Below are 27,353 nucleotides of genomic sequence, written 5' to 3'. Positions count from 1 at the left end.
TTCAACTACTCATTCTTTACTCTCCTGGAATGAAATCCGGTAACTATGAAAACCTGATCAATAAAATAAATTAATTTCACAAATTCTGAACTTTTTTAATCAGAAAAAAAGGCGGAGAAAAGAAGAAAATGATATCTTAGGTGTGTTTCAAAAGTAAACTAAAAAATCGGACATGCAACCATTCTATCAATAGCCACATTGCTGCAACGAGAAGAATTCCTTCCTTCTTTGTCTTTATTGATTTCTTTCCACTCCGGAATAGCATCTTCAGTTATGAAAAGTCCCATCAGATCAATTCTCCGCTTTTTTTTTCCAACGCAGCGTATCAGGATGTGTTGGTGGTGCGTGAACCCGTAGTGAAAGCGTAGAGTTTGGGTAGTATAATAGATTGCGGAACCCAGTGTGGTTCCGCTCATTTTTCCCAATTGTCATAACAAAAAAACGGCGTGGGAACCACTTTAGTTCCTACGAAGTACGTTAGAAGGCGCCTCGTACACGACATTTTCTACGACGAGTAGGAATAGCTCTGGATGCGGCACCACCTGATACCATGTGATCCACGCTGCCTTTAACAATTTTTAAGAGTTCAACTACAGTACAGTACCAGTAACGAAAAGCTCTTATACATTAATAACTGTTTGCGAAAAATTTTTGCTGATATTTTTCTCATGGTGGGCGGGTGTGGTGTAGCGGTTAGAGGTTCCGCTTCCTGCACGATCGATCGGAGGTTCGAATCCGCCCTAGTGCTCACCAAGCCTTTCATCCCTCCGGGGTCGATAAATTGGTACCAGACTCGTCTGGGAGGATAAAAGTACTGACTTGACACATCGGCTAGCCACCGCAAGTCATTGTATAGGCAAGTTACACGTTCGTAAACCTCAAACGATTCTGAATTGAAGTGAACGTGGGGGCGCATCTTAAGTGGATTGATCAACGCCAGAAACCTTATCCTTTATCCTTTATTTTTCTCATGACGCACTCATTCTCGGTTGTTTAAACTCTTCTGATTTGTTGTTAATTGTTGCAAGCTAAACTCAGCTACTTTTTGTGACAAATTCTTGCCGAAGATTATACATCAAGTTGTAGAATTTCAGGAAAATCAGAAAAATCCCAAGCAGACAGACAATAACTGCGTTATCAAATTTGTGCTGTTTCCAGTGTTCGCAAAAATTTTTGCAGAAATTAACTGCATTTTAATGTACTCAAAATAACAAAAATTTTAATTATTCAAAATAAATGTTTAAAGTAAATAAAGTCTATTCTATTCATAATAAATTCTTAGTTTAGAAAGAATGGGTGGTGTAAGGGTGAGTGTAGCGAACATGGTAAGAGGTACGTCTGTCACAGTGTACGATCGATGGTTCGAAACCGCCCTAGTGCCAACTAAGCATTTCACCATTCTACGGATGATAAATTGATATCAGACTTCTCTGGGAGGTTCAAAACACCGACTTCAACATCCTCTCGCTTCTGCAAGTCGTAATACGAGTGTCACGCCTTCAATAACCTCAAACGATACCTGCTACGTGGCGATCTTCTATTGGGCTCATTTCAAGAGGGTCCCATATTCTTGAAGTGCCAATAACTAGAGCTACTCGTTTATTCTGAAATAAGTCGTACACGAATGAAGTAGTCATGACTCTCAGAAGTGAAAACTTTAAGGAAAAAAAAACAAAAAAAAATAACAGAAGATAAAACTTTCGAGTTGAGCAAAATAAAAAAAAGAAACGAAATGTAGGCACAATGAAAGCTTTGAAACGGACAACAAATGCTCGTAAAAGCAGGAGAGACTAGAAATGTAAACAATAAAATTTATTGTACATGTAATTTATCAAACAGATTCACAAATACTTCATAAACCCATTGTCATCATTATAATCAGGAAAATGACAATAGGTGCGATAAAAAATCCAAGAAATAATCCGTACATAACCCGTCTACGTCGTTCGAAAAGTCGTCTTTCTGCAGCTGCTGAAATCGAAAATTATCAATTGGGATCAATTTTGTTCGGATGCGTAACTCATGTTACGTTATGAATTTTATTTTTATTATTATTTATTTTGAACTGACAATAAAGTAGCTAACCTTAAAATATTTTGCTCACTGCAGTTATGAACAAGGTTCTTCCTTTAGCACTTGTAATAGATTTAAAATTTGAGAGCGAGTCAGCAGCATCCGTATTTTCCTAGTAACGTTAATTGACGCAGTGCTGCTGCTTTAAAGGCAGCATCTCATGAAAATAACGGTGTTGTGATCGTACTACGAATAGATAGTGATTTAGTTTACGAAAATTAGCGTGAGCGTACGCGCATGTCCTCTCGGTAACTCAGATAAGGGCTTGTGAAACAACAACTTGTGAAGTAGGACGCAAACACTTTCGTGGTCATCCAATCACCGCAATCCTGTAATCATAGCTCGAAAATGCAGCAGAAGGTGCTAAACATAAATAATCGAAGATGTGTTGCGGATTGTCCCTGTTCTACCCCATGTAATAAGTTGCATCGTTGGCAAAAATGAACACCGAACCGTGGTTTTGGACGCCTTTTCCTGTAATTTCGAAGGGGAAACCGAGCGTTACTGCGCACACTCTTGTTAGCTATGTACTCGCTTACGCCTACCTACTTGCAAGGATCTTAACGTCATTAGCCCCGTAATATCACCTGATATCTTAACTTCAAAATTGTACCGATTAAAGGCCAAAAATGCGATACCATAGATGATGCGATACATCGATTTGGGACTACAAGGATTCTAATGAAATTTTGTGTATGAATGAGTAGAAAACACCCAGATCTAACTGATTTCAACTTGCATTTTAAAATCAAGATGCACGAAGGAAGCTTCTGCTGCACGTCTTCAAGCTCCTTGAGCACCAGTGGTTCTGATGTAATTTGATTTTCTCTCGAAAAAAATACAATCATCCAATTCAACCACTTCTAATACTTCCAAGAATAACTCTATTCATCATAGAACAAGAATTACCAAAGAAACGGTTAGAAGGCTCTATGTACAGAAACAGTGGAACTTCATACAAACCTATTTCATTCTAACGAAAATACCTGTATTTCTCCCTTCAGGAAGAAACTGGAATTGGGATCAAAGGAATAGTTGTCACCGGAGCCATGTGAAAAACCGTTTGATGTGATTCCTTATTCTCAGAAAATTTCTCCAAATTCAATCTCATTGGATTTCTTCAAATATTTCCAAAACCAAACCTTTCGAGTTGAATTCTTGTGGCTCGCTTCAGTTCTCTTTTGAGAAAATCACATGATAGCACCTGTAGGTAATTTTGTAGCAGTTTTCTACTTTATTTTTTTTGCTTTCTGCTACTTTTCTGATGATTATACACGACATTATGTGTGACTGTGATGTGGTTCAAAGGTCCATCTATTAATATAATTACGTCTTGATTTATGTACTTCTTCTCCTGGGTCAGCTAGGATTTTATGGCTCCAGATAGTCAAATGAGATTCGCGCCGAGGTCTACAGATGTTCTCTGAGATCTACATATGTCTCAATTATGGATCTAAAAAGGTCAGGAAAAAATCATTGTTTCCACAGAGCAGAAATTCTTGACCCCAAACCTCTAGTTGCTTAAGCTCAGCACACCTCAAAGGTGACGATATTGAGACCTCTCCACATGGATCTACAGAAAGATAAGGTTAGGGATGCACATCTCCCTAATTGCTCTGGAAAACGTCGTGGGAAACTGGATTGGCGATCGAATTTTCCCACGATGCTTCTCGTTACGTACCACGTAGGTATACGCGTTGCTCAGGTCAACGAACGATTAATCGATGGACTGCTGTCGCTGTGTTTCCTGCACATTGCTACACTCCTAATCCTATCGTTTCAACAGAAACAGATCCGGACATCGCTAATTCCATCGTTACGCTGCCTTTAAATTCTCTCTCGTTCGTTCCAAAATCGTTTGTTACTGAAACAGAACAAAAAAGAAGAGAATGGATTTTGCGCATTCTCCCAGAAGCTCCCATTTTTTCTCTGTGCACATGCTCCACATCGCAAAAAAGTCAGCTATTTGATTTGACGATAGGAAATTCCCATATCTATCATTATGTACATAAATATGAGAAAATAAGGGATATTTCCCATCGTTTATTTATTGATTGTGAAGACCCTGTAAATTTTGTCTTCGCCATCATTCCGTGCTGTATCGAAAAATTCTGAGGATAATCGCTCTGTTATCTATAGAGCACTATATTAGATGGAAATAAACAAGACATTTCTGCGTTATCTTTTGCAATCCAAAAAAAAAAATTCATTCGCTAATTAACGTAAAAACACTATTTTAGTTGGCTTTCTTGGGAAAAGCTAATGAAATGTTGTTTTTACCTTTTTCTCTCCTTTTTTTTTGCTTGCGGATGATAGATTGTTCCCAGTTATTCCTTTGTTTGCAGAACATACACATAAATGAGGAAGATCGAACGATATAGCGGTTTTACCGCCGTACAAACAAACCGCTTCGTTGGAACAGCAATGTTGAGGAACTAATTTCTTTTATGTTTGTTTGCGTGGGATAAAAAGTGTTCTTTGATCTTTATGGGACTTTAAAATGTTGTCAAGACAGAGAAAAGAAGAAATAGCATGTGCGAGATGAAAGAATTCATTATGAACACATTCAGTAGCAAAAAGCTGTATTTTTCAAGGAAAAAAAAGACAAAAGCCGAAAATATGTAAATAAAGAAAATAAGTAGAAAGTAAAATCATGAAGATATTTGTTTATAAAAAAATGAGGATTTAAATCCAACCCAACAATGTATATTTTTAATTGATTTTTCGCAGTGCGTGTGCGCCTTTTTAATTCTCGAAAACAGAACAAAAGAAGTTCTTGGGATTAGTAGGTAAGCTGGAAAAATTCTGCACACATTTTTTTTCGTTAAAACATCCTTCTTTTTTCAAATATGAGTAATCTATTCCACCTGGTTTCGTGGACAATAAGAGTTAAGTGCTAAGCTTTTATCCAAAAACTTGCTAACCTTCCATCCCGTGAGAAAAGACGATGCTTTACCTACTTTATTTCGGAATCGCTAAGGTTTATGAAGTCTTATGACCCTTAGGGAAACAAAGAAGGAATGTCTTGCAATCCGCCACTGTTCTATGAAAAAGAATTGATGGAGAATTCTGCCTGTGGAAAAAACATTGATCAAGTGCTATGAATTATGGGTTAATTATGGTTGGGAGCAATTTATTTTATAATACACAGAGTAAAAATCCTTGCATTTCAAAGTAAATTTGAGCGTTCTTGCATTTCCAGGTTTGTGAGGCAATAAATCCAAAAAATTCGTACCAGATTTAAGCTGGTGAGTGGGTAGGAGCACTAACCTAAAAGATCCTCTCCGAAACGCACCGTTGCAGCTGGCGCATCCTAAGCGCTTTTTGGGAACCGCCAGCACCTTATCCTTTAATTTTCTTGATCACGCGAAATGTAGCAAGGATTTCCAGATCACTTCTAGGGCCTAAAAGTCGCAGAGGCTACATTATAAGAAGTAGGACGTCGTAGAGGTCAGAAAAAATTGAGACTGATGAAATAGAGCAGAAATGCGATGCTTTTGCCGAATTTCAAAATAAACTACTGATTCATGCCAAAATGGTTAGAGAAACCAGTTTTAGTCTGCTGGAAGAATTTAATGCATGCGAATGTGGAGCAATATTAATTTAACAAAACTCACAAAATTCCTTCCTCTCTTCTTTTTTCCTACTTTTTTACTTTTCGCTGAATATATGTGCGGCGGAACTCATGAGTGGTAGTCACATGGTAAAATAGGTGCGTTGACTTGTTTACATCAACCATTGTTTACATCAACAATGTTGTTCCTCTCCTTTTTTGAGCACTAAACTTATTGTTTTAAAGACGTTCATGAGCAGTGATGAGGTGCGATAACAAGTGCTGTTCATGAGCGAAGAAATTTTTAAATTAACAGAACAGAATCAACAGAATTCTGCTATTAGTTTTTTTTAGCATTCTTTATTCGTGAGAATCGTATCGAACAATCGCAAATGTGAAAACAGTAAGTAAAAGCAGAGAAAATTACGAGGACTTCAAAAAGCGCTGTTATCGCACATTTGACCGCTATTTCGTTATCTTCACTGGGAATTGTTCCAAATCGGTTATCATCACATCATATTGAAAAATCTTGACAAAATGAAGTTATTCTGATCCATTTCCATTGAAGCATTCAGAAGTTTTTGAAGAAGAGATCTATTTGGAATTGTTTGATTTCAAGGATGGTCAAGGTCGGTTGGTTAAAGTTGATGACTTATAAGTTCAAACGATTTACAACGTATATTTGAAAGACTAGCGGAAAAAAATAGTAAAGTAAATTACCGAGAAAAATCTTAAAATAGAAAAAGGTCAGGTGTGCAAAAATGGGCCTAGCATAGCACTAGCCAAGCATGATTTCAAACAAAAAAAAACACTCGCCTCGTTCTAAATAGCACTGAGTACAACGGACTGTTCTCGCATGAACAGGGTGAGCGGATGGTATCCGAGATGGTGATGGAGCTGAGGCTGACGGTTGCCAGTAGCTGTTGATCGGTGTGGCCATATACGGTGGAGGAGCTCCTTGTAAACTTTGCGGTGGTTCCGGGATGAAACCGATGTTGACGTGACTTTCCCGCATCGCACAGTCATGGGAATGCCGGCAACTGGAATGTTTCGTCGTCGTTGTCGTCGAGGAATTCTCGTTGGAAGTAGTTGCTACCATCGGAGGGAACAGTTCAAATTTGGTGATAAGGTGATGTTGGACGGCTGAAAAGTGCACGCGGCGACGTGCCGACAACCAACGCGACGACTTCTTATCGGTCCCGTTCCGACAACATCCGCTGGGCGCTATTATCGTTAATTTTCAACCGCACCGCGCCAGCACAATGTGTGTGCTGCAAGTGATTCATACAGAACTAAACAAACATTCTTCTAAAAATGGTGAATACTGCCGTGAATTCTCAACGCTTCAGCTCTACGTTCGATCACAGATGCGTCATCGATTTTCCCCTCCACCATCGCTGAGCAATTTCCGCAATAAATAACATTGCCTTGTGATCGATTTGTAGGGCGACGGGGATAGCGCCGATGCCGTGCACTACGTTATGGATTCATTTTTGAGAACATTTTCCATAGACCTAGCAGTTCGTGACTGACAAAAATCCACATCTTCGCTAATTTCAAGAATTTTGCAATGATTTGCTCTGATACAGCTGCATACACCAAGAATATGAGGATCATAAAGATTTCTTTCTATGACCGGGTGTCTCTCGTGAATATCTACGTAGCGATAATTTGTTTTCCCGTCAGTCCGGCACGAATTCCTACGAACTGTAAAGAATAATGCATGTCGGTGAACAATGAACTGGCGCCGAATGGAGATCTCGGCGGATTTCCACTTGCGGGGTCAGGTATAGGGGCATCGTTACTGGTTACTACTGACGGCACAACTCTAGTAATTGGTAGTTTGCTAACATCACGTTTTTATGACTATCAAGGTGAGCGCTTTTGTGGTCCGCTTCTCTGACGTTTTCTCTGAAATAATCTGTTTACTAAGTCATATCTTGTGAGGCGATAAAGCGTTTGAGAGAACAAATTGAACGTATCGTCAATTTTCCAGGTTCCAAAGAGGCGACGGCGTCGAAACTTGACCCAGAATGAAGATCGATAACAATTTTGGTTCTCAATTGATTCTCTTGAAGTGCAGCGGAGATTGGTATTGATCCTCTTTATTAAACAACATTTAACGTTTCGGTGTTATCGCCGGAAATCGCTGGAAAAAATCAAAGCCATTAGTGATTCATCCTCTCAAGCGCCTCACCACACTGCAGAAAATATCCAAGCGGTAGGCAAACTCAAACAGCAACACATTGGTTAGTGCTTACCTCATTAGCTAGACCTGGTTACGCAACAGACCACCACATACCACAACTATGAGTCACAAAGGTTTCATATAGGTACCCCACGGCCTGCCCCGTAGATCAAAACTCGCATAGGTCTTGATATGGGGATAGCTCGTTTGTGATAACAAAGTCTCGGACTCGTGGGATAATATACTAACTTCTACCTCTACTTCGGAGTTTAGATGACATATTCTACGGTGTGCTCCGAGTGGGGTGGAAAGTTTAGATTTTGCGAGTTCATCTAGATGCTCCTTGACCCTAATACACAGTGGACGTTCCGTTTCTCATATGTAATCGTCAACACACAACCTGCACGTGATACGACACACTACTCCTGATACCATGCAATCACCCTCTCCACACGGGCAAACTACGCAGCTGGGAATTGTGCAGAGCCGATCATACGCACGATTACATACCAGCTGATCCGTTGAGGTTCGCTGGAGGTATTTCCACAACCCTCACGTCATTCTCTAGACTAGCTTTTCGTAAAGAGCTCCGTATCGCTCTGCTCATATCATCAGATATGTCAGGTAGACAGAACAGGATCTTTTCTGAGCTATCCACTACGTTGGATCTTCGAGAGGGATGGATGCTATCCATATCAAGACCTATGCGGGTTTTGATCTAGGCGGGCAGAGAAGTCCCTATATAAAACCCTTCCGACTCATAGTTTTGGTACGTGGTGGTCTGTTGCGTTACCAAGTCTAGCTAATGAGGTAAGCACTAGTCAATGTGTTGCTGTTTGAGATTGCTTACCGTTTGGATGCTTTCCTATAGTGTGATGAGGCGCTTGAGAGGATAAATCACTAATGGCTCTGATTTTTTCCAGGCTCTGACGAAGGCGATAACGCCGAAACGCTAACTGTTGTTTAATAAAGAGGATCAATACCAATCTTGGCTACAGCTCAAAAAAATCAGTTAAAAACTACGCTTCAACATGCTAAAATTCAAAGACAGTCGAACACGGGTAATTTTGATTCTGTTTAGAAAAGTGATACACGAGTCACTTCTACAGTTCAAAGAAGGTCGACTTTAGAATTTAGAGAAAGATCAATCGTATCGCTTCCGCTGTATAGTCTGGTACACTCACACATGCTACCGTATATCGCCCCGGCGAAATTTCGAAAGCAGGGAAGGGAAGATGTAGAACATCATCTGATGAGTGATGATAATTGTTTTCTTTACGTATGGGTTCCTTGTGCACTTAGCGTATGCGTTTGAAGGTTTCTTGATCTTGGGAAGTAGTCGGGGATAAAGGATAAAGGGCAACGTGTCTAACGTTAGTCAATCCAGTTGGGATGCGCCACTACGTCCACTCCATTTGAGAATCCTTTGGCGTTTACTAGTCCAGTCTAGTCTCTACAGTGACATGGTAGGAGGGGGCTGGGCGATGTATCACGTCACTATTTTCATCCTACCAGAAAAGAGTGGTAACAATTTATCGAACTCGCAAGGATGGGCGGTTTGGTTGGTACTGAGGCGAATTCAAATCTCCGATCGCGCCTACACAGTGGAGCCTCTTAACAACTGCGCTACATAAGTGTGATCCGCGATACTGAGATATTACATATTCGAGCGTGTCACATCTTGAACGGGGATGCCCTACTTTTTTCTATGATTTCTTTTCCAGGGTTATTCTATGGTCTGCTCTCCTGTTTCCTTGCTCTGTGCCCTACCATCTGCCATTGACTTCTTATTGCACCAAGGCAGCGAAGAAGTCAGATGTCCAAAAAAATTCATGCCCTTTTGATGTGTAGCCTCGTCCAACTGGCTTAAATCAACCGCCACTGATCAGCTTACTCATTGTAACTACGGAGTGGCTTCATTTCACTGAAATCACTTTCCACCGCTTTCTTTTCCCTGGAAAAATTGCTAATCATGATGCTCTATTGAAAGGTACAATGACACACTACTCCAGCAATAGTTAGGAGTAATTTGATTGAAGTGGCAGCATTCGACTACAAACAATTGGACCAGATCAGGTCAGGTCCTACGTCAGCAATGGAAGAGATGCCGCCGCGTCAGCCAAGGAAAGCAAAATAAGGTGGGCCAAACATGCGGTGCGCTTCAACAAAAATGGTTGGACCAGAGCAGTGACCGAGTGGGTTCTACGTGATATTAAACGCAGGACAAAAAGACTGCTAATGGTCAGACTTCTTCATAAAGTCGTCGAAGGAGAAATTCGATTTCCTTCGTGTCGCACGCAAGAGTAGAAACCCTTGGGCAACTCTGACACGTGAACGGGACAGGTGGAAGGATTTCTGGCGCCCGCTCTACCAATTCGAAGAACAGCGGGAGTTAAAGTGTCAAGGTAATCAAGGCGTACCTTGAGTGAACAGGTTAGAGTGATAATATTCTCGTGAAATTGATATGATAGTCGACGCCTTGAAGAGGTTCATGCAGAGATCTCATTTCATTTTATCCATTATCTCTCAATGGCTGAGTTAATAGGTGAGCTGTATTTATCCATAACAGATGGTCAGCGTGCTCCAAAGAGCTTGTTCGTGACGGCCCTGACTAGAATCTTTCTGTCTACCCTCGTAATTAATTGCATGTCCCCTCAGTAATCTCTTCATTTATGCCGGCTGTGGTCTATTTCTATCTTTTCTAACGGATTTAACCTTCAGACAATGTTGTTACCCTTCTTTGGATACCATTTTTTGCTTCGTTAGCTGTAATAATCGGCACAATTTCCGGCTGTGTAGTGTCTCGTACGTACCGTAATATTGTTAAAGTATTTTTCATATGCATACTTTTGTACTACATATAGATTTGAGATTTGCTTCCAGGTACGCAGTACAGTAAAGGAGTTAATATTCGAAGAAAGGTTTGCGTTTGAATGTTTGCTGTTTATTTTTGTCTTTTTTGATTTTTTCGTTCTGTATGAGATGCCGAACTTCTTCAGCGAATTGCGATTTAGGATGATAAGTTTATCGCTGCACGAAGCTCTCGCTTCTGAAGCGACAGCTTAAGAATTCTTTTTCGTAACTGCGTAAAGAACCTAGAATTTAACCTTCTTACCAGGCAAGCTGCTCTAATTCGACGTTGTTTCCCTCATTCAGAGATCACAAGATATCGTCGGGAAAATGTCCCAGATTCAGGGAGATGGCAAACAGCCGAGGCGAAATGGAGTGTATTCTTGGATCGGAAATCTTCGAAATTTGATTCGAGGCATTCTTCTCAATTTTATTCATCCTTACTTTAAAAATTCCGGTTCATATCGGTGGTTTGGCTTCCGGCAGAGTTCCACAAACATATAGTAGGGTCAAAACGATAAGAGGCAGGGACAATTGCGGATGAACTCGAAACGGCGCGTTGGAGCGCAGCGGTTGGGGTCGTGTAAGTATCCTCGCTACTGCCACCATCTTTGCAGTTCGGCGTGGTCCCACTTTGATTCCAACCGCTGTGTCCACTACCGCACCACTTCGAGTGCACACGATTACGCAACTGTCCGTGTTTCATATCGTTTTGACTATATGTTTGATTCTGCCATTGTGAACTAAAGAAACGGTGTAGGGAGATAATTTGGCGGTTGCTACTAACGTCTCGTTAGTCTGAGTTGATCTCGTGAACTTCAATACCATTTTGATACCTCTGACGTCCTCTCAGCCCGTACACACTAACATTTTCATGTGGATAAAACGCGTTCTAGTGGAAATTGTCCCCTGGTTGCATACTGTGGTCTCCAGTAAAATTTTGCCCACGCTCAAACGGATCACGCAGTGGAAATACGTTTCCACTTGGAATGTTTTCGCAACAGTTTTTGAAAAAAAAAGTCTCCAGTGATTTCGTTCGAATAGATTGATCATACTTATCGTCCCAGAAGCAAATATATTGGATGCGGACCCTGGAATTGTGAGAAACGGACATTTGATATAAAAGAAACAAAGGGAGAAGGTAAAATGGTTTGCAGGTATGAGTTCTTCTGGGATAAGTCAATACGACATCAATTCATGATTGTTTCAAACTTTATGAGCGCTTGAACAGTGACTGCTTGTGATGGCTCAACGCAGTATTGAATCGATTTTCTTATCCTTCAGAAAAGTCGGCGACCATCATGCATCAGTGAATCGTTTTTTTGATGGATGAAGAAGTTGAGAAAATGGCTGAGGATGGTGTTATTGCCTCCGGTCGTTAATACGTTGTTGGACCTACTCCATTACATTCGTTTCTATAAGAAAAAGTACATAAGCTTCTTGTTCATCCACCCCGTTATGAAGTCGTTATTTTCGATTTTTTCCAAAAAATTTGTCGGACGACGCTAATGTTACTGCATTTGTCAGTTTTCTTCCGGATTCATTTTAGTCCCGTCATACCCTAGGTGGCGCACAGGGTTTTCGGCATAAAAGGGAACAGAATAATTATGAGAAATTGAATTGTGGATTTAGATACTGCAGGAAGGCAGAATAGGATCAATGTCCCAAAATCCCGGATCAAGGATTGTGCTCGAAGCCCATCAAAATGATCTTAATCTCGGGGCTTTTGCGTAAGTGGCTGCGCTTGAAGTGGCACGGTGGAGCTAGCGGCTGGGATCGAAATGGGACCGTCGCTAGTTTCAGCTGGATTGCAGCGATGAGTAGAACTAGTGGGGGTCCCAGCTCAATCGCAACCGGTTGCTCTTCGACCACGCTTCCAGCGCATTCACCTTCACAACTACGCCATGTTTTATTAACATCATTTTGACCCTATTACAACACTAGTTGAGAAAGGTCACAGGTAGGAGCCAGTACAGTTCTGCCGATAAAAGAAAATTAAATTAAAACTAGAAAAAAACTAAAAAAAACAATTCAAAAATAAAATAAAACAGCTGCAATTGGACAACCTATAAGCTTCCAGTTTTACAGCAACAACTTCAGGATGATGACGTTGCAGTGCAAAAAAAGCCAAGATGAGACTCCATAAGATTACTATGGCTAGGGTAGCGATGAGGCGGACATTCTTAGCTTTTTTTTTTTTACTTTAGATGCTTCGCCTTGAGCCATTCCATTGATATGGACAATTTCTGTCCGATTTTCAGTACGCTGAATTTCAGATCGAATAGAATCCGGTTCAAATCGTATCCTTGGATCTCATTCTCCAGTTGTATTCGGCGAAATAGTGGCTTCTCATGATCGATTCGAGACTTATGGAGGCGACAGAAACTCAGTTCGAACGAGGGTCGCTCCGACTGGTTCGGTGCTGCGGAAAAGAAGAAATCGAGGAGAACGACGTGATGTGGAATATCAGGAACTTCCCCTGGACTCGTCACCATGTTTTGCGTACAAGTACGGAGCATCTGATGACTATCAAAGAGTAGAGCTGGAGACGGTTCCGGAGCCGCGTGGATCGCCATTTGCTGGAATGTCTTATGGTGCTACATATCGGCTATCTGTATAGCTATGAAATAAGGAATTCTAGCTTAAGGATAGTCATTTTGACATAGTTAAAATCACTTATATCTTTTCCATTACAGTGTTGATTTGTTGTTTGATTTCTTTTGTGATGAAATGTTTTCCTCAAATCTCCATTCAGTGGCGGGAGATCTCTCACCAAAGAAGGCTTTAAAAGAAAATCGTAAAATATCATAGGAAATTAGATGCATTTCATTGATTGCCAGCACAAGCATGTACAAATTTGATGTCCGAATGCGAAAAAAAGATCTATACAGAGTGAATTCTGAAGCGGTGATCGAGATTGATCCAGAATTATCGATCAGAGAAAAACCACGTAGCGCACAATATTTACTGATGCCACTCGGGTTCCCGGCAAAAGTATGGTTCATTCAAAGTAACATGTCTAATATAGCAATCGCGTGAGCAATTGAGATCGCGGTGGGACCGCGGTGGAACAACTGCGCGAATCGAGTTGCACGAACTAAGCAAAAGTTCTATCAGCTTGATTTCTAGCGTAATAACCGTCTATGCGATGCGATCACCACAAATAATGTCTTAACTGACTCTTAGGTCCCACACACGATGATATCAAACTCACTTTTTCCCTTAAGAGTTAGTTGTTGCTTATCATCGACCCCGATGATGTATAAGGGGCGTGATATAAAGTACCGTTCGCGGTTACGGTTATTCTAGCACAGATACTACTTGTACCGTCCAAGAGTGCGGCAGACAACGCTTTGCCCACTCTTTCATCCAATCCTATTGCTGGCAATTGTTCTGCTGACCTGTATTCACACAATAAAGAATTTCACTGAACCACCTCTTTTTGGTCTGTTCAAATAGGGTTATAAAATACCCTAAAATCTCTAGTCACCCACTCACACAGTTTGGTGCACCGGCTAAAACAAGCCATTACTCTCCCGCGTCAAAGAGTAACATCTTTGAGGCCAGGAGAAAGAGATTAGCTCATTGGTTAAACCAAAGACCGTGAATCGCATCAGATTCATCCCAGTAATTGGGCAAAAAGTCGTTCCCTTACAAACTTAACTGGAACGCAGATCACTGTCAAGAAACAGTTGATCAAACCTCCGTCAAAAGCTAAAGTAGGTCAAGCGAAGTTTATCGCATTTGCACGTGCATAAAGAAAGAAATGGCACTGCATTTTCACAGAACACCAATAGTTCTCAGCGCAACGACGCTAAAAACTTTAGTATCCCGTTACAGGAAATACATTAAACAGGTTGAGTACTCAGCAATAGTTGAGAAAACTTATCAGAAAAGGCGATCAGCCACAGCACTACTACAAAGTAGCATAAGGCAAATAAAAGAGGCAAGAGAAAACCTCCAAGAATTATATAAAGAGGTTAGAGACGAGTATAAAAACTGCAAAAGCAAGTCCGAAAGGAAGGATTTGATGATTGAAATTGAACAAATAGAAGAAGAATCTCAGCTACAATCTGCGATAGCTGAAGCAAACGACCTAACGTTTATGCTAACAGCGCGCCTTGATGAAACAAAAAATATGCGCGAAAATATGGAAATCAAACTGGGATACATGTCCCTAAAGCTCCAAAGAGACAATAACGTCAAGAATGAAGTAAACGAAGAAGGGGATGGTGGAATTGATAATACAAACGAAAATTGTGTGAGAGACATCACAATGCCATCTTGCTCGCAAGACACATCAAATTCAGCACCCACATGCAATAGTGGCACAGCCAAAAGGACGCTGAGGTCAATAAAACCTCCACAAGCCACACTACCAAAATTTTACGGGAATTCTGATGACTTCCCAAAACACTGGGCCATTTTTGAAGCCCTTGTCCATAACAGTGATGAACTGGACATTATGGAAAAGATACTCCTACTCAAAGAAAGTTTAAAGGGTAGAAAAAAAAACAGCCATCAAAGGGATAAAACTCATTCCTGAAAACTACAATCGGTTGATCAAGACTTTACAGGAGAATTACTCCAATCACCAGTCTAATAGATCACAAATAGTCAAAAAAAAATTGGTCAGTATGAGTGTGGCGAACAATTCCGCAGACAACTGCTCTGCAACATTTGATCAAATAAGAATGCTGACCAACCAAATGAATTCCGCAGGATATCATGTAGGGAAGACCTGCGATCCAATGTGGTGTGAAACAATCTTATCTAAATTCCCTGAAGACAACATAAAATCTGTATTAGTGGCCAGTCAATCACAAGACCGGCAAACAGTTGATGACCTCATGAATCTCTTAAAAACAGAGATCACTGCAAAAGCCTACGTCGAAAGCAGAATTGGCCATAAACATATCAACAAGGCCATCCCATCTAAGACCAATCATGACAACTTAAAGAGTAATCGTAACTGCTTGTTCTGTAATAAGGACAATCATGTATAAATGCAGAGCCGAACGGTCACGGATCGAAGCTTTCGCCGCAAGATACTTAAGGAGCAGAATCGCTGTTGGAAATGTTGCTCCGCTAATCAAAGCAGCTTTGACTGCCAAAGATCAGTTTGTCTAAAGTGCGGACAAAAACACCATATGAACCTCTGCTTCAAGACAGAGCAACTCAGCCAAAACAACAACTCGAAACCCAAATTTGTTCGTGTTAGCCAAAACCAGCAAAAGAACACAGCTGGTAAAATAGAGAAAAAAACAATCGAAATATTCCACAAAGGTTCAAACCAATAAACACTCAGGTATCTGTGGAACCCCCACAGATCAAGGAAAACTCCATTCAGCACAGTCAAACTAGCAAACAACTGATATTGATGACTGCTGAAGGCAATATTTGGAACACCAGAAAACAGACATATGAAAAGTGCTATTTTTCTTCGATTCTGGCGCACAAAAACAAAAAATAGTAATCGAAGAAAATCTTGCAGAACAACTCTGTCTACCCAAGAACACGACCGAAATCTGCACCATTCCCGGAATTGGCGGCCATATCCAGTGCTTCGAAAGCCATAAGGTTCCGGTAAAACTAAGAAAACTGCTTTCGGAGAAGAAGTTTGCATGACTACAGACCAAATCAATCATAACAAACGGATTTCCTCCAGTGAAATTGAACGCAGAAGATATTGAGTTCTTGAAGACAAACACTATCTGTCTAGAAAATTCAAAGCTTTGTGGTGAGCATCAAAGTCCACACATTCTCGTTGGACTGGACTACTACCACGATTTATTTACGGATCCAGCAAACGGAGTCCGAACACCATCTGGTTTCCATATAGCAAAAACGGTTTTTGGACCCACAATTTATGGTCGAGAAATCAGCAAAGTAAGTGGAACCGCTAACACAGTATGTCACAGTCTGACAAGAATTTCCGAAAACACGGAACAAGAACTCTTACAGAAAATATTTGAGTTGGACGGCCTCGGTATCATGCCGGAAGGAACCCAGAGGGACGAAAATGTTCAAAGATATTTCGAGGAATACTCGAAATTGATCTCATTTGAAAACAACATCATCACAGCTCCATTTCCGCTGAAAGAGAATGTAATCCAAGTGGAAAATAACTACTCAGTAGCTATAAGAAGGATAGAATCTTTACAAAACATCCTCTTATGTAATTTTGAACAAAAGCAGTGGTACTGCGATCTTGTGAACAAATATGTCAGTGAAGGGATCGTAGAGACCTTCGACACAGCAGACCACGATGCGGCTGGAATATATTACATGCCACATACAGGGGTATGGAAACCACAGAAAAAGGTCCCTTTAAGGATAGTCTTTGACGCTTCGTCTAAACGAAGAGGCCACCTCAACTTGAACGACGTCATTCGAAAAGGGGAATCCTTCGCTAACAGAATACACGACATTCTTACCTCCTCAAGGTTCAAGAAGATCGTCTTAATGTGTGATATTGAGTCTGCCTTCACACAAATTCGATTGATAGACGCACACAAGGATCTATGCAGATTCTTGTGGCTTCGGAATGTCAATCACCCACCAACAAAAGACAACGTCGTCGAATACAGATTTAGAAGGTTGCCTTTTGGCGTTACAGCTTGTCCGAGCATACTAAACATGGCGATTCTGTCCTACTTGGAATCCCAGAGCTTGGAACTATCCACAGAAATTGCCAAAAATTTGTATGTGGATAATATACTTTTGCAAGCAGAATCGGTTCCTGAAGCAGTAAGAAGGTACAAGGAACCAAAGCATCTCTTCAGCAAGACAGGAATGAACCTACGCGAGTATATTTCAAATTCTGAAGAAGTAAATTCAAGGATTAAATATTCTGACAAACTCCAATCTGGATCAATGAAAATACTAGGAGTTGATTACAATACTATGACAGACAACTTTACTGTGAGAACAAAGTTTGTTTACAATAAAAAGTTGACTAAGAGAGATGTCGTGAGCCAAATTAATTCGATTTATGACCCAATGGGTCTCAGAGAACCGCTCATTGTTAAACTGAAGTCCACGATGCGAGAAATCTTCGATTCAGAAGTGGACTGAAAAACTCCACTCGATCAAAAAATATGCGACGAATGGTACAAATTGTGCAAGGAAGTAGATCTAGCAACATTATCAATTCCTAGGTACGTGCTATCACCCAGAGTAGGTGACCAAAAACGCCTTTGGTTGTTCGCAGATGCAAGCAGGATTGCAATCGCAGCTTGTTCATACTTACAATGTGTCCCCTCTGGCACAATTTCTGGCCTGATCTGTGGAAGGACGCGATTGACCCCCAAAAAGTGCCATCAGACTATCCCAAAATTAGTGCTGTTACGGTCAAATTCTTCCATGTTAGCACCGAAAACAATCCAGCTGATGCTGGGACCAGAGGTCTGACAGCACAAGAAATTAGCGAGCACGACTGGATCAAAGGACCACGCTGGCTAGAAAGAAAATCACTGTAGCGAGTGGCCTATCAAGTCGATAAACACACTATCTGACGTCCATGAGAATGACGGAGTAGAAACAATGGTTACCTACATTGAAAGTAACCACATCAGAAAACAAACAACAAGAACAGCTTATTGATCTCAAGTGTTTTTAGAAAATCGACAACGTGCTACGTGAGCTAGCAAAGGCTGCAAAAACAATGAAAAATTGGGTTGCAAAAACCAATCAAAATCGTTTGTCAACGATAAAAGTATCAGAAGTCGACAAATTTGATAACGTGTTCGAAATAACCGCATCAGATATGGTCAACGCGGAACGCCTTCTGATTAGTCATGAACACAGAAGCATTAATCTTGACGCACTAAAAAAGCGATTTCATGATAAACGGATTATTCGCGACGAAGACGGAATCATTCGGCACCACTCCCGCCTTCAAAATGCCTCAATTCCGCATGACACAAAGTCACCGATTTATATCCCAGAACTCGGAATTATCCAGGCTGATAGTGCAGGATATTCACATCAAAAATGGTCATTGTGGCAAAGAGCACACTCTTTCAATCGCAAGACAGCGCTTTTAGATTTCACGTCCCTCTAACGTATTCAAGAAAAAGGTAGGGTCATCTGCAAAAAATACTAAGCTCTTCCCTTAGGAGCATGCCTGCACTACCAAAGGGCAGGGTTATAAAGTCGAGATCATTTCAAAATGTCGGTTATGACTTCATGGGTCCTTTCACTTCAAAAACTCTCGAGAATATGTACGTGTGTTTATACACATGCCTTACAACTCGAGCAGTACACTTAGAAGTGGTCGAAAATTTATCGGCAGGAGCATTCCTCAATTGTTTCGTGAGATTCGTCTCGCGCAGAGGAGTTCCAGAGATTGTCCGCTCAGATTGTGGAACCAACTTCAAGCTTGGTGAATTCATTATCACTAAGATGTTCTGCGACCTCAACGAGAATGGTCGATCACTTATGTCATATTGTGCATCCCAACGAATAAACTGGATCTTCAATCCTCCTGGATCCCCCTGGATGGGTGGTGCATGGGAACGACTAGTCGGTTTAACCAAGAAAGCGTTTAATAAATCAATAGGGCACAAACGCTTGAGTTTTGCAGACATGTGCACCGTAATCACTCGAATTGAGGAAATTCTAAATACATGACCTCTTACGAACCTGAACTCCAGTGTTATCGCAGAGATACCATTGAGTCCCACTAATTTTTTGAATTGAAATTTCAACTACTCGCTTCCGAACAACAAAGTTGCAGACGTATCGAACGATCCTGACTACGATCCTAATCTCATCCAAACAGAAAAACAGGCACTTGAAGCATTTCAAACATCAGAAATAATAGCCAATAAATTCTGGGAGAAATGGAATGTTAAATATCTGACTTCATTAAGAGAAACACAAAAAAAACAACCTCAAACAACCCAGACACCTACCAAGATCACTCCCAGAAATAGGTGAAATTGTTTTGATTGAAGAAGAACTAATACCGAGAGGGTGCTGGTCATATGGTAGAATTACGGAAATTATATGCAGCACCGATGGTTCAGTTAGATCCGCCAAAGTACTTTTACCGAACCGAAAAGTAATTCACCGTCCTCTGAACAAAATTTTCCTCCTGGAAATCCAAAGTGCTCCAGAGGACACAACAATAAACACCCAAAAAGATCAACATCAACCTAACCAAGAAAGGAGGAAACTTCCAGCTCGTGCCTCAAAAACAGAAGCGTATGGGATAATCAGAGACTACGAACTAGGACTGGAAGGTGCTCAGTACACTATCCCGCGAACATCTCTTGCACTAACTATTATTGCAATGTTGTCAATAATATCTCCAACATTAGCTGAACGTGTCCCCAAGATAGCCTGTGTGAAAAGAAAGATCAATATCTCACCTACGAAAAGTTCCTTCCAGCTATGTTTGATGAACATTGCCGAACGTTCAGTGAGAACACGAAAAACCTCACATACACATTACCAATATCTCCTCACAACGATCAGGTAAAGGTTGCACTCATAATGCTAGGCAACCACAGCATGGAGACACTTGAGACAACCGACCAGACTTCTGCGATCATCACTACTTCCTCTCAAAAGCTCTTCTAGGCAACCCTCGCTCTTGGCCTGCAGGAGCAATCGCTACCCTAGCAGTACTGATTTACATTTTTGCCGTAATTCTGGCTATGTTAGTCTGGTCAATGTACAAACTCAGACACGCTAACAAAGCTGTACCAATGGAAGAACTACCTGTGGTTACTACACGACACAATCGTAGTAATAACACTAACGCGTTCGTTCACGCACCGCACCTCCATGTCTAACTTCAATACGCCTAATTTTAACTACCGTTCTCACAAGTGCGAATGCATGCCAACGCGGATACATGCGGCACTCAGCGAACCTCATTTGCAATGAACAAAACAAGTGCTTCTATCAGTACAATGAGGAACTCTTATTTAATCGCCTCACCTCCAAAATTTGCATACAAATCAACCACTCGACCAAAACGCTTGGGTTCATTAGGGTCACCAAAAAACCAATGAAATTGACCTGCTCCAAGGTTCTGGAATTCTTCACAAGAGAGACTGAAGTACGTGTATACCACGTTGAAAGATGTGCACAAGCAAGGTCATGCGTTGATAATAAATGTCACACAATGCCATCTAACGAAACTGTTCACGAACTGAGAAAGTACAAGAAGTACCCAGGTTATTCTGGTTGTATATCGATTTGTGGTGGCATACCATGTGATTGCTTATTGTCACTCCCCGCATATCAGTTCTACAGACCCTCGATCAATCTATGAGGTGATTAGGTGTGCAGAGTGGACCGATCGAACTAGAGATCGAGGTAGCCCTAATGGGGAAGAATACGAAGAAGTTTTTGTCGATGAGACCATATATGACAGAAGTCATCGAAAGAGTCAACATCACTGTGATATCCTTACAAAAACCAACGATCACAGCAATCAATCAGCGTTATGCTATCTCCGAAAATGCAGCCTTCATATTACCGGACAGATTCGTCGTGTCAGTAGAATGCAGCGATGAAGCCCAAGCATAAACCCAGTTCTCTACTTGCATGAATCGTATAAGGTGTCACTGTGAAAACGCCCACAGATGTCAATGTCCAGAAGAGTCCTTGGGTCACCTAAGAAACTCCTCAACATTACCGGTAGAAACACCCTCCTACAACCTCCCAAAGGAAGACGATAGTGTGATGACTATAACTGAGGAAGGAGAAATCGTGCTCACACTAGGCTCCAAAATACTGTGCGTCAGAAATCGTGACAGAGAAAAATTACGAAATCCAGACAATTGATCTCACTGGTTGCTACAACTGTGAACATGGAGCTAGACTAGTTACAAGGTGTCATTCACTACTGGACATCAGAGTTACAGTTGTTTGCTAAACATTCGAGTTCGTCATTCAATGTGGGCCAATGAATGTTAGCAAGACCACTTTGTTCATGCCATTGTCCGAGAAACATGCACAACGGACTGTTCAGAGAATGCCGATATCAAAGGCATGCTAAGCTACCACATTGGCGATGTCTTTGAAGTATCTGATCACTACGTTCCGATCAGATCCCAATGGTTTTCCGACTGAAGCATACCTGATGTAACTCCTATGATCAACGCCTTAACCAAACATTGGAAAATAACGGTTGCAGCACTGGCATCAACCGTGATTCTCACAGCCCTAACTACGTCGCGGGTCCAGTGGCACTACTATATTTAGCAAAATGTGCAGTTTACCCCTTCAAAATGTTGCTCGCAGCTAGCCGATCCCTTTGCTGCGCGGAAAAGGAGCCGGTCAATTGTCAACCGATCTCTCGATCAGCTGATAATCAGCCACGGTCAACCAAAATTGAGTTGGCTTACCGATCTAATAGCTGCCACTGTAGCGCATCCTCTGGTCCTCTCGAGTCGCCCGCTTGTGGGCTACCAGCCGAAGAAAGTACCAGAGCTGGTTTAGACCCCACAAGAATAGATTAGAAAGATCTAAAGTTAGGAAAATAATGTAGAGCAAACTTTGTATTTCACGGAGGCGTACACTCTACGGGTTTGATCTCGTGTTTCAATACGAAAAAATGTACAAAGTTAATATGAGCTGATTATCTCTTGTATACACATGTTATCAGTTATGTCCATGCACGTATGCACAATGCACAAAAACATATTATCCCGGTAGGCTCTCTCAAAGATGTTATCTTGGACAAAGTACTCCAATTACAACGATGTACCTTCGGTGCCCGTAGTCAATTACAACTTTTTTATTACGCACTCTAGAGCACTTTGGCGCACCATCAAGAGCAGAGAAACTTACAGCTAGGCTATTCGTTGAGGGCGGATTCAAGATACGGACCATTTGAACACGTATAAATAGTGGTGAAAAGCATCAAAGAATCACAAAATCATGTCGTCTTCCGCTGATGCTATGCTCTCCGCCCTGGACGATCTGGACAGGTGTGACATCGCCACACTATTGCATCATCTGCTCCCCCGCCTCGACAGTCTTGAAAAAGTCTGCCAAACGCTTCTGCAAAGGACTGCGCCTAAGTCCAGCTGTCTATTTTGCACTGTGGGCGCGAATCGTGACAATCACCATTCCGGGAGATGTCCACGGTTCCCGGATTCAGTCTCCAAAACAGCACAGGCGACAAAGCTGAACCTGTGCCTCCTCTGCCTAAAAACGGCACACGAGGACGTATGTGGAGTGAGGTGCGGAAGTTGTGGTCTTGGCCACAATTTCCTGCTTTGCTCCTCCAAAAGACAGCAGCTGCCCACGAAGCGGCCATACAAGAAGTAAGCACTCTCAACGCCAACCGTCAACGCCGTCATCGTCATCAACAAGCCACAAGCCGTCATCAATGCACCTGCACCAAGCCGAGTTCTCAAGTCACCATCAGCAAACCATTATCAACCCAACGTCAGCCCACCAGCCACGCCACTCCACAAACCTCTGCAACAGTGGAGCCGTACGAAGGAAAACATTAGTCGAAGTAGAATTTGTTTCGTAAATTATTACTTCGTGCTGTTGTCGCTCGCGGCAGTATCATCGACCTCGATGATGTATAAGGGACAAAAATTTCAGCTGGGGTTCGCAAGCATCATGAGCTGAAGGCGATGTATGAGGCTGCATCCGTGTTCCACGAGCAATCGTAAAATACGCACGCGACCAACGATCGTTGTCAGAACATTTTCATACGTAAATTTCGAATAGCGGTACGTTCTATTCGAAACGTTCTGTACCATCGTTCTTCGCAAGAGCATCTACAGGCTGATGCAAACTCGTCCCTCTGCGATTTCTGCCGAAGGTTGAAGTGCTCAGCCGATATTTATTGACCGATTGTGCGCGTAAATCGGTTTTTTCGTTCACTACTTCAGTTTCAAAACTCGTAGAAGTATCGCCGCTGTGTCCCACCTTCACCGATTTAAAGAAAGCTTTTGATACATTTGAGACAGGCGATTGTGCGTGTGAACGCGTTTCATTGGGTTTTTGAAACTTTGCGAGCAACCTAGAAAGGTCCGCAACAGTCAATTGTAACACCAGAGATTGTAATTTCACTACTGATTTGATATCAGGAGAAAATTTAGTTTATTACACATGAAAAGAATTGTGCGGAAGAAGTGCTTATGACAAATATTGAGGGAAGTAGTGCGGATAGTAGAACATATAAGTCCATTCATCTCTCTGGTTTAGAAGATAAATTCCATGATCCGGAATCCATGCATATGCATTAAAGCATCGTTTTGAATCATCATTCCTGTTTCTGAAAAGAATTGAGTAAAAGTATGGTCATTTGTATAGGCTTAAATGTTGGAAGTGGAGGATATTTTTAACTCACATCACAAGGTTCCCGTTAACATGCACTTTTATTTCGCCAGGTAAAAATGGTGATTTGTGGAATAATGACTCATCATAATTGATATACGTACGTCGAGACTTAAAAGTATCATGTTCACGAACAAATTCTAACCATAATAACTAAAATCAGTGAGGAAAACTAACATCTTGCCAATTCATTACTTTTCTTGTATACCAATAGAATATTCCGTTTTCACTTGAGATTTCATTGGCTCGAACATTCAAAATCAGATGATACTTGCCTTTTGAATCGTATTTGAGAACATCACCTTTTATACGCTGCAAAATTGTTTTTTTTCAATCGTTCAAGGAATTTAGTGACGACGTAGAAAATAATGCTAGTTTGACGACACCAGCAAGTATTCTGTAAGAGGCTCGGGTCAAACCGGAAGCTCGGCATGGTTGCGTAAACTGCTGTGTTCAGCATGGTGGAGCCAACATGGGACCATTCTTTGCTTTACTCATCTTTGCAGTCCGACTGCATCTGGTAGAAGTTTTGCCACGAAAGCTCCACCTTTGCAAACGTTTCACAGTTTCTCATACAACTGCACCAGGCTTCAGGTCGTTTTGACCTCACTGTATAAGTCCAAGCGTTCCTCAAAGAACCGAACTCGGTTTACCGTACCCATCATAGAGTAACCGTAAGATAGGTCTATCAACTAACCCCATTGTGTGAGCGATACTCGACGTCCAAGAGTATTTCACCTTCCAATGTTTTTGATACAGGCAAGCTGCAAACAAGTATGCTATTACCGAATACTAGGGAAAAAATGTGACAAATCTTTTTTACATTGCAGCACTTAAAATCTTTTTTTTACTATCCGTATGGAAGATCGAAATATAGTCGATAATGAGTCGAGAATCTGATCTTGTATGCACATTACCGCAAGCACTTGAAGGTTTGATTTTTACCTAAATCATCTCGCCAATGGTGTCATTTTGTATCGTGAAACGTTTAGAGGAAGAGACGAATACCTGTACTCTTGTGGCAATTGCACTGAGAACGGTAAGCGACAAAACAGCTGTGAGGCAATACATTTTGGACGCACTAAAATTATTAAAATATCAAGGAAAGCCTTGAAGCCTGGTGCAGTTGCTTTTGCGGCTGCGTTCAAGGTTGCGCGCTGAAACTGTCTGCGGTATGGTTGGGGCAAGTGAGGTTTTAAACCTCGATCGCAACGTGCTACCTCGAACGCAGTTGCTCGGCTGCACTCGGCTTCCTCCTTCCTGATTCGACCGTATTCGGGCGAACTACCCAAGATTATTGCAGCGTTGGTATGAAATGGAAATTTGCCAACAAGGCGTCGCTGTCGTGCAAGTGAAAATGAATCATACCCTCTTCATTACGTTACAGATAAACGTGCTGTTTACTAACCAGTGTATTCTATCACTGTCCCTGAGTAGACAACTGTTACCGGCTCCGACTCAGCAGTTTGGTTCAAATGCAGCGTGAAAAAGCAGAAGCACAACGATCATCATTTGTTGCAGTTAGAGCTAACGAAGCGACGCACGGAGCGGCAAAAAATGTGGAAGCACTCTGCCGCAGAAGTCTCGCTTCACCCGCTTCGCGTTGCCACTTCTCTACTCCTAAACATATAGAGTGCAGGAGTAGAGTATCGACGGAAACTTTGAAAGGTGAAGACCGTAAACGTCTGGAACGGCACAGAAGTAGATGGACCAACACGACGAAAGTGATGACCAACCGAAAAGAGGACTCAAAAAGCGAAGAGCGTTAATTTTGTACAGCGCTTCGTCAACGCACAAACCGTGGTTCAGTTTTAGGATCATGTCAACATTACTATGGATCCGTTTCCCCGAAAGACATGGACTTGAGAAGGAAAAGTTGCTGAGCACCTACACACCTCGTCGTTCAGTCATTTCTCAGGAACCACTGGAGGTCACTGGAAAGCGAGTAGTAGAAAGGATCGAATCTGGAGATTACCAGAGAATATAATATCCAGTTTTTGCAGTTGGAGAACTAGTGGCCCTGTAGATCCGAGCATTAATATGCCCTTTGGGCATTATCTCCTAATAAAAAGTCTTTGGCGTATCAATCCGCTTGGGTTGCGCAAACGTGTTTTACTTCACTTCGCAATCGTTGAAGTTTTATGCAGTGTGACCTGTGATGCTGCCGATGATCAAGCCAGTGTTTCTATCCTTCCTTCCTTATCAGCGACGAGGTATGAAGGACTTGGTTGCACTAGTGCGGTTTCGAACCATCGACCGTGCGACCAGAGTGGACCTCTTGCCGACTGCGCTACACGCCCGCCGATATCTCCCCACAACACCTACATCATTCTTGGACCTCTAGTCCTCTTAGGATTAGGATCAGAAACCAGAGCCGCTCCCGAAGCAAAACCCTAAAAAAAAGTGCTCCTCTAGTAAGAGGAGTAGAGGTCCAAGAATAATGTAGGTGGTGTTAGGAGATAATGCCCAAATAGAAATGTATCCGTGGTCAGATCTACAGATCTGTTAATTCTTCAACTGTAAAAACTGAATACTTTAAATCGCACACAGTTCCAGCAAGCCGAATTCGGTTTTCATGAGAACAATGGCCTTACATTCGCGGTAAACTTGACTCATACCGAGCCAGGGACGAACAGCTCGCTAGAGACCTCCAGACTCGATCCCTCGCTTTTCACTCACCTCCAGCGCTTTACGGGTGGAAAAAAGTTCGACAATGAAAACGAGTTCTGAAAGTACTCAGGGACTTTTCAGGTTTCATTTCCGCAATCTAAACCCGAGCCCTACGGGTTTCTTGGAGTTTCCGGTAGCACATCAACTTCGTGATGCGCTGCCTTTAGGGAAATACAGTTGGATCAAAACGACATAAAGCACGGATAGCGACCACTGCGAACTGCAGAGATTGGTGGCGAGGATCCTTACACAATCTCAACCGCAACGCCCCACCGTGCCGCTTCGAGCGCAGCCGCTTACGCAACTGTCCGTGCTTCATGTCGTTTTGACCCGACTGCGATGTGTTTCACTGTGTCGTTCTTGAATTTTGTCACTGGAGCACAAAACGTTTGTTGTTGTTGTAGTTGTTGTTGTTATTATTGTTGTTGTTGTTGTTGTTGCTGGTGCTTCAGTCAAACCTTCAGGAGGACAAGGAAATTCGCGAGTATTCTAATGCTTCTTTAATACTGTTTTGAAGTAGTTACCGACGTATTGATCTGAATTTCTTGATTAGTTTGAAACATCTAGAGCTGATGACGAGTCACATGTTGCCTGGTCAATTTTCGTGGCTGTCTTAGTATAACATCACCAATTTCTTTTAAAAAATAGAAAATAATAGAAGATAATGTAGGAAAGTTATAAGAACACAAAAATATTAAA

The 27,353-nt window shown here is 41.7% G+C and overlaps 6 protein-coding genes across 9 annotated transcripts; 4 read left to right on the top strand and 2 right to left on the bottom strand.

Annotated features, from left to right (window-relative positions):
* Positions 1 to 1,453: 1,453 nt before the first annotated feature.
* On the bottom strand, positions 1,454 to 8,508 carry RB195_011759 (uncharacterized protein; the record flags this gene model as incomplete). 2 transcript variants are annotated; one of them, XM_064193313.1, is made up of 6 exons in its annotated part: positions 1,454 to 1,470; positions 1,520 to 1,604; positions 1,934 to 1,971; positions 6,443 to 6,666; positions 6,723 to 6,843; positions 8,325 to 8,508. In XM_064193313.1, 6 exons carry the CDS (start codon positions 8,506 to 8,508, stop codon positions 1,454 to 1,456), a joined length of 669 nt encoding a protein of 222 aa, XP_064050895.1. The 2 variants fall into 2 exon arrangements, with proteins under 2 accessions (XP_064050895.1, XP_064050896.1); XM_064193312.1 differs by lacking the exons at positions 1,454 to 1,470; positions 8,325 to 8,508 and having other exon boundaries at positions 1,592 to 1,604; positions 1,929 to 1,971; positions 6,443 to 6,725.
* Positions 8,509 to 10,343: 1,835 nt separating this feature from the next.
* On the top strand, positions 10,344 to 13,284 carry RB195_011758 (uncharacterized protein; the record flags this gene model as incomplete). Its single annotated transcript, XM_064193311.1, has 5 exons — positions 10,344 to 10,359; positions 10,536 to 10,619; positions 10,698 to 10,735; positions 10,971 to 11,079; positions 12,941 to 13,284. The coding sequence occupies 5 exons, from the start codon at positions 10,344 to 10,346 to the stop codon at positions 13,282 to 13,284; spliced, it is 591 nt and encodes a 196-aa protein (XP_064050894.1).
* Positions 13,285 to 13,511: 227 nt separating this feature from the next.
* RB195_011757 (uncharacterized protein) lies at positions 13,512 to 17,741 on the top strand (the record flags this gene model as incomplete). Of its 2 annotated transcripts, XM_064193309.1 has the most annotated exons (5): positions 13,512 to 13,658; positions 14,282 to 14,383; positions 14,521 to 15,166; positions 16,159 to 16,244; positions 16,299 to 17,741. In XM_064193309.1, the coding sequence occupies 5 exons, from the start codon at positions 13,512 to 13,514 to the stop codon at positions 17,739 to 17,741; spliced, it is 2,424 nt and encodes an 807-aa protein (XP_064050892.1). The 2 variants fall into 2 exon arrangements, with proteins under 2 accessions (XP_064050892.1, XP_064050893.1); XM_064193310.1 differs by lacking the exons at positions 13,512 to 13,658; positions 14,282 to 14,383 and having other exon boundaries at positions 14,695 to 15,166.
* A 1,047-nt stretch (positions 17,742 to 18,788) lies between these two features.
* RB195_011756 (uncharacterized protein) lies at positions 18,789 to 19,298 on the top strand (the record flags this gene model as incomplete). The annotated part of the gene is made up of 1 exon (XM_064193308.1): positions 18,789 to 19,298. One exon carries the CDS (start codon positions 18,789 to 18,791, stop codon positions 19,296 to 19,298), a length of 510 nt encoding a protein of 169 aa, XP_064050891.1.
* Positions 19,299 to 22,765: 3,467 nt separating this feature from the next.
* On the top strand, positions 22,766 to 23,146 carry RB195_011755 (uncharacterized protein; the record flags this gene model as incomplete). The annotated part of the gene is made up of 1 exon (XM_064193307.1): positions 22,766 to 23,146. The coding sequence occupies one exon, from the start codon at positions 22,766 to 22,768 to the stop codon at positions 23,144 to 23,146; it is 381 nt and encodes a 126-aa protein (XP_064050890.1).
* Positions 23,147 to 23,783: 637 nt separating this feature from the next.
* RB195_011754 (uncharacterized protein) lies at positions 23,784 to 25,805 on the bottom strand (the record flags this gene model as incomplete). Of its 2 annotated transcripts, XM_064193306.1 has the most annotated exons (8): positions 23,784 to 23,922; positions 23,998 to 24,095; positions 24,162 to 24,296; positions 24,682 to 24,748; positions 24,808 to 24,929; positions 24,993 to 25,065; positions 25,273 to 25,324; positions 25,721 to 25,805. In XM_064193306.1, the coding sequence occupies 8 exons, from the start codon at positions 25,803 to 25,805 to the stop codon at positions 23,784 to 23,786; spliced, it is 771 nt and encodes a 256-aa protein (XP_064050888.1). The 2 variants fall into 2 exon arrangements, with proteins under 2 accessions (XP_064050888.1, XP_064050889.1); XM_064193305.1 differs by lacking the exons at positions 25,273 to 25,324; positions 25,721 to 25,805 and having other exon boundaries at positions 24,993 to 25,055.
* Between the last annotated feature and the right edge of the window lie 1,548 nt (positions 25,806 to 27,353).

The sequence above is a fragment of the Necator americanus genome, chromosome III (genome assembly GCF_031761385.1).
Source record: "Necator americanus strain Aroian chromosome III, whole genome shotgun sequence".
In the NCBI taxonomy this organism is placed as follows: domain Eukaryota; kingdom Metazoa; phylum Nematoda; class Chromadorea; order Rhabditida; family Ancylostomatidae; genus Necator; species Necator americanus.
Note: the sequence above shows the minus strand (reverse complement) of the source record. Positions and strands in the feature narration are given on the sequence as shown.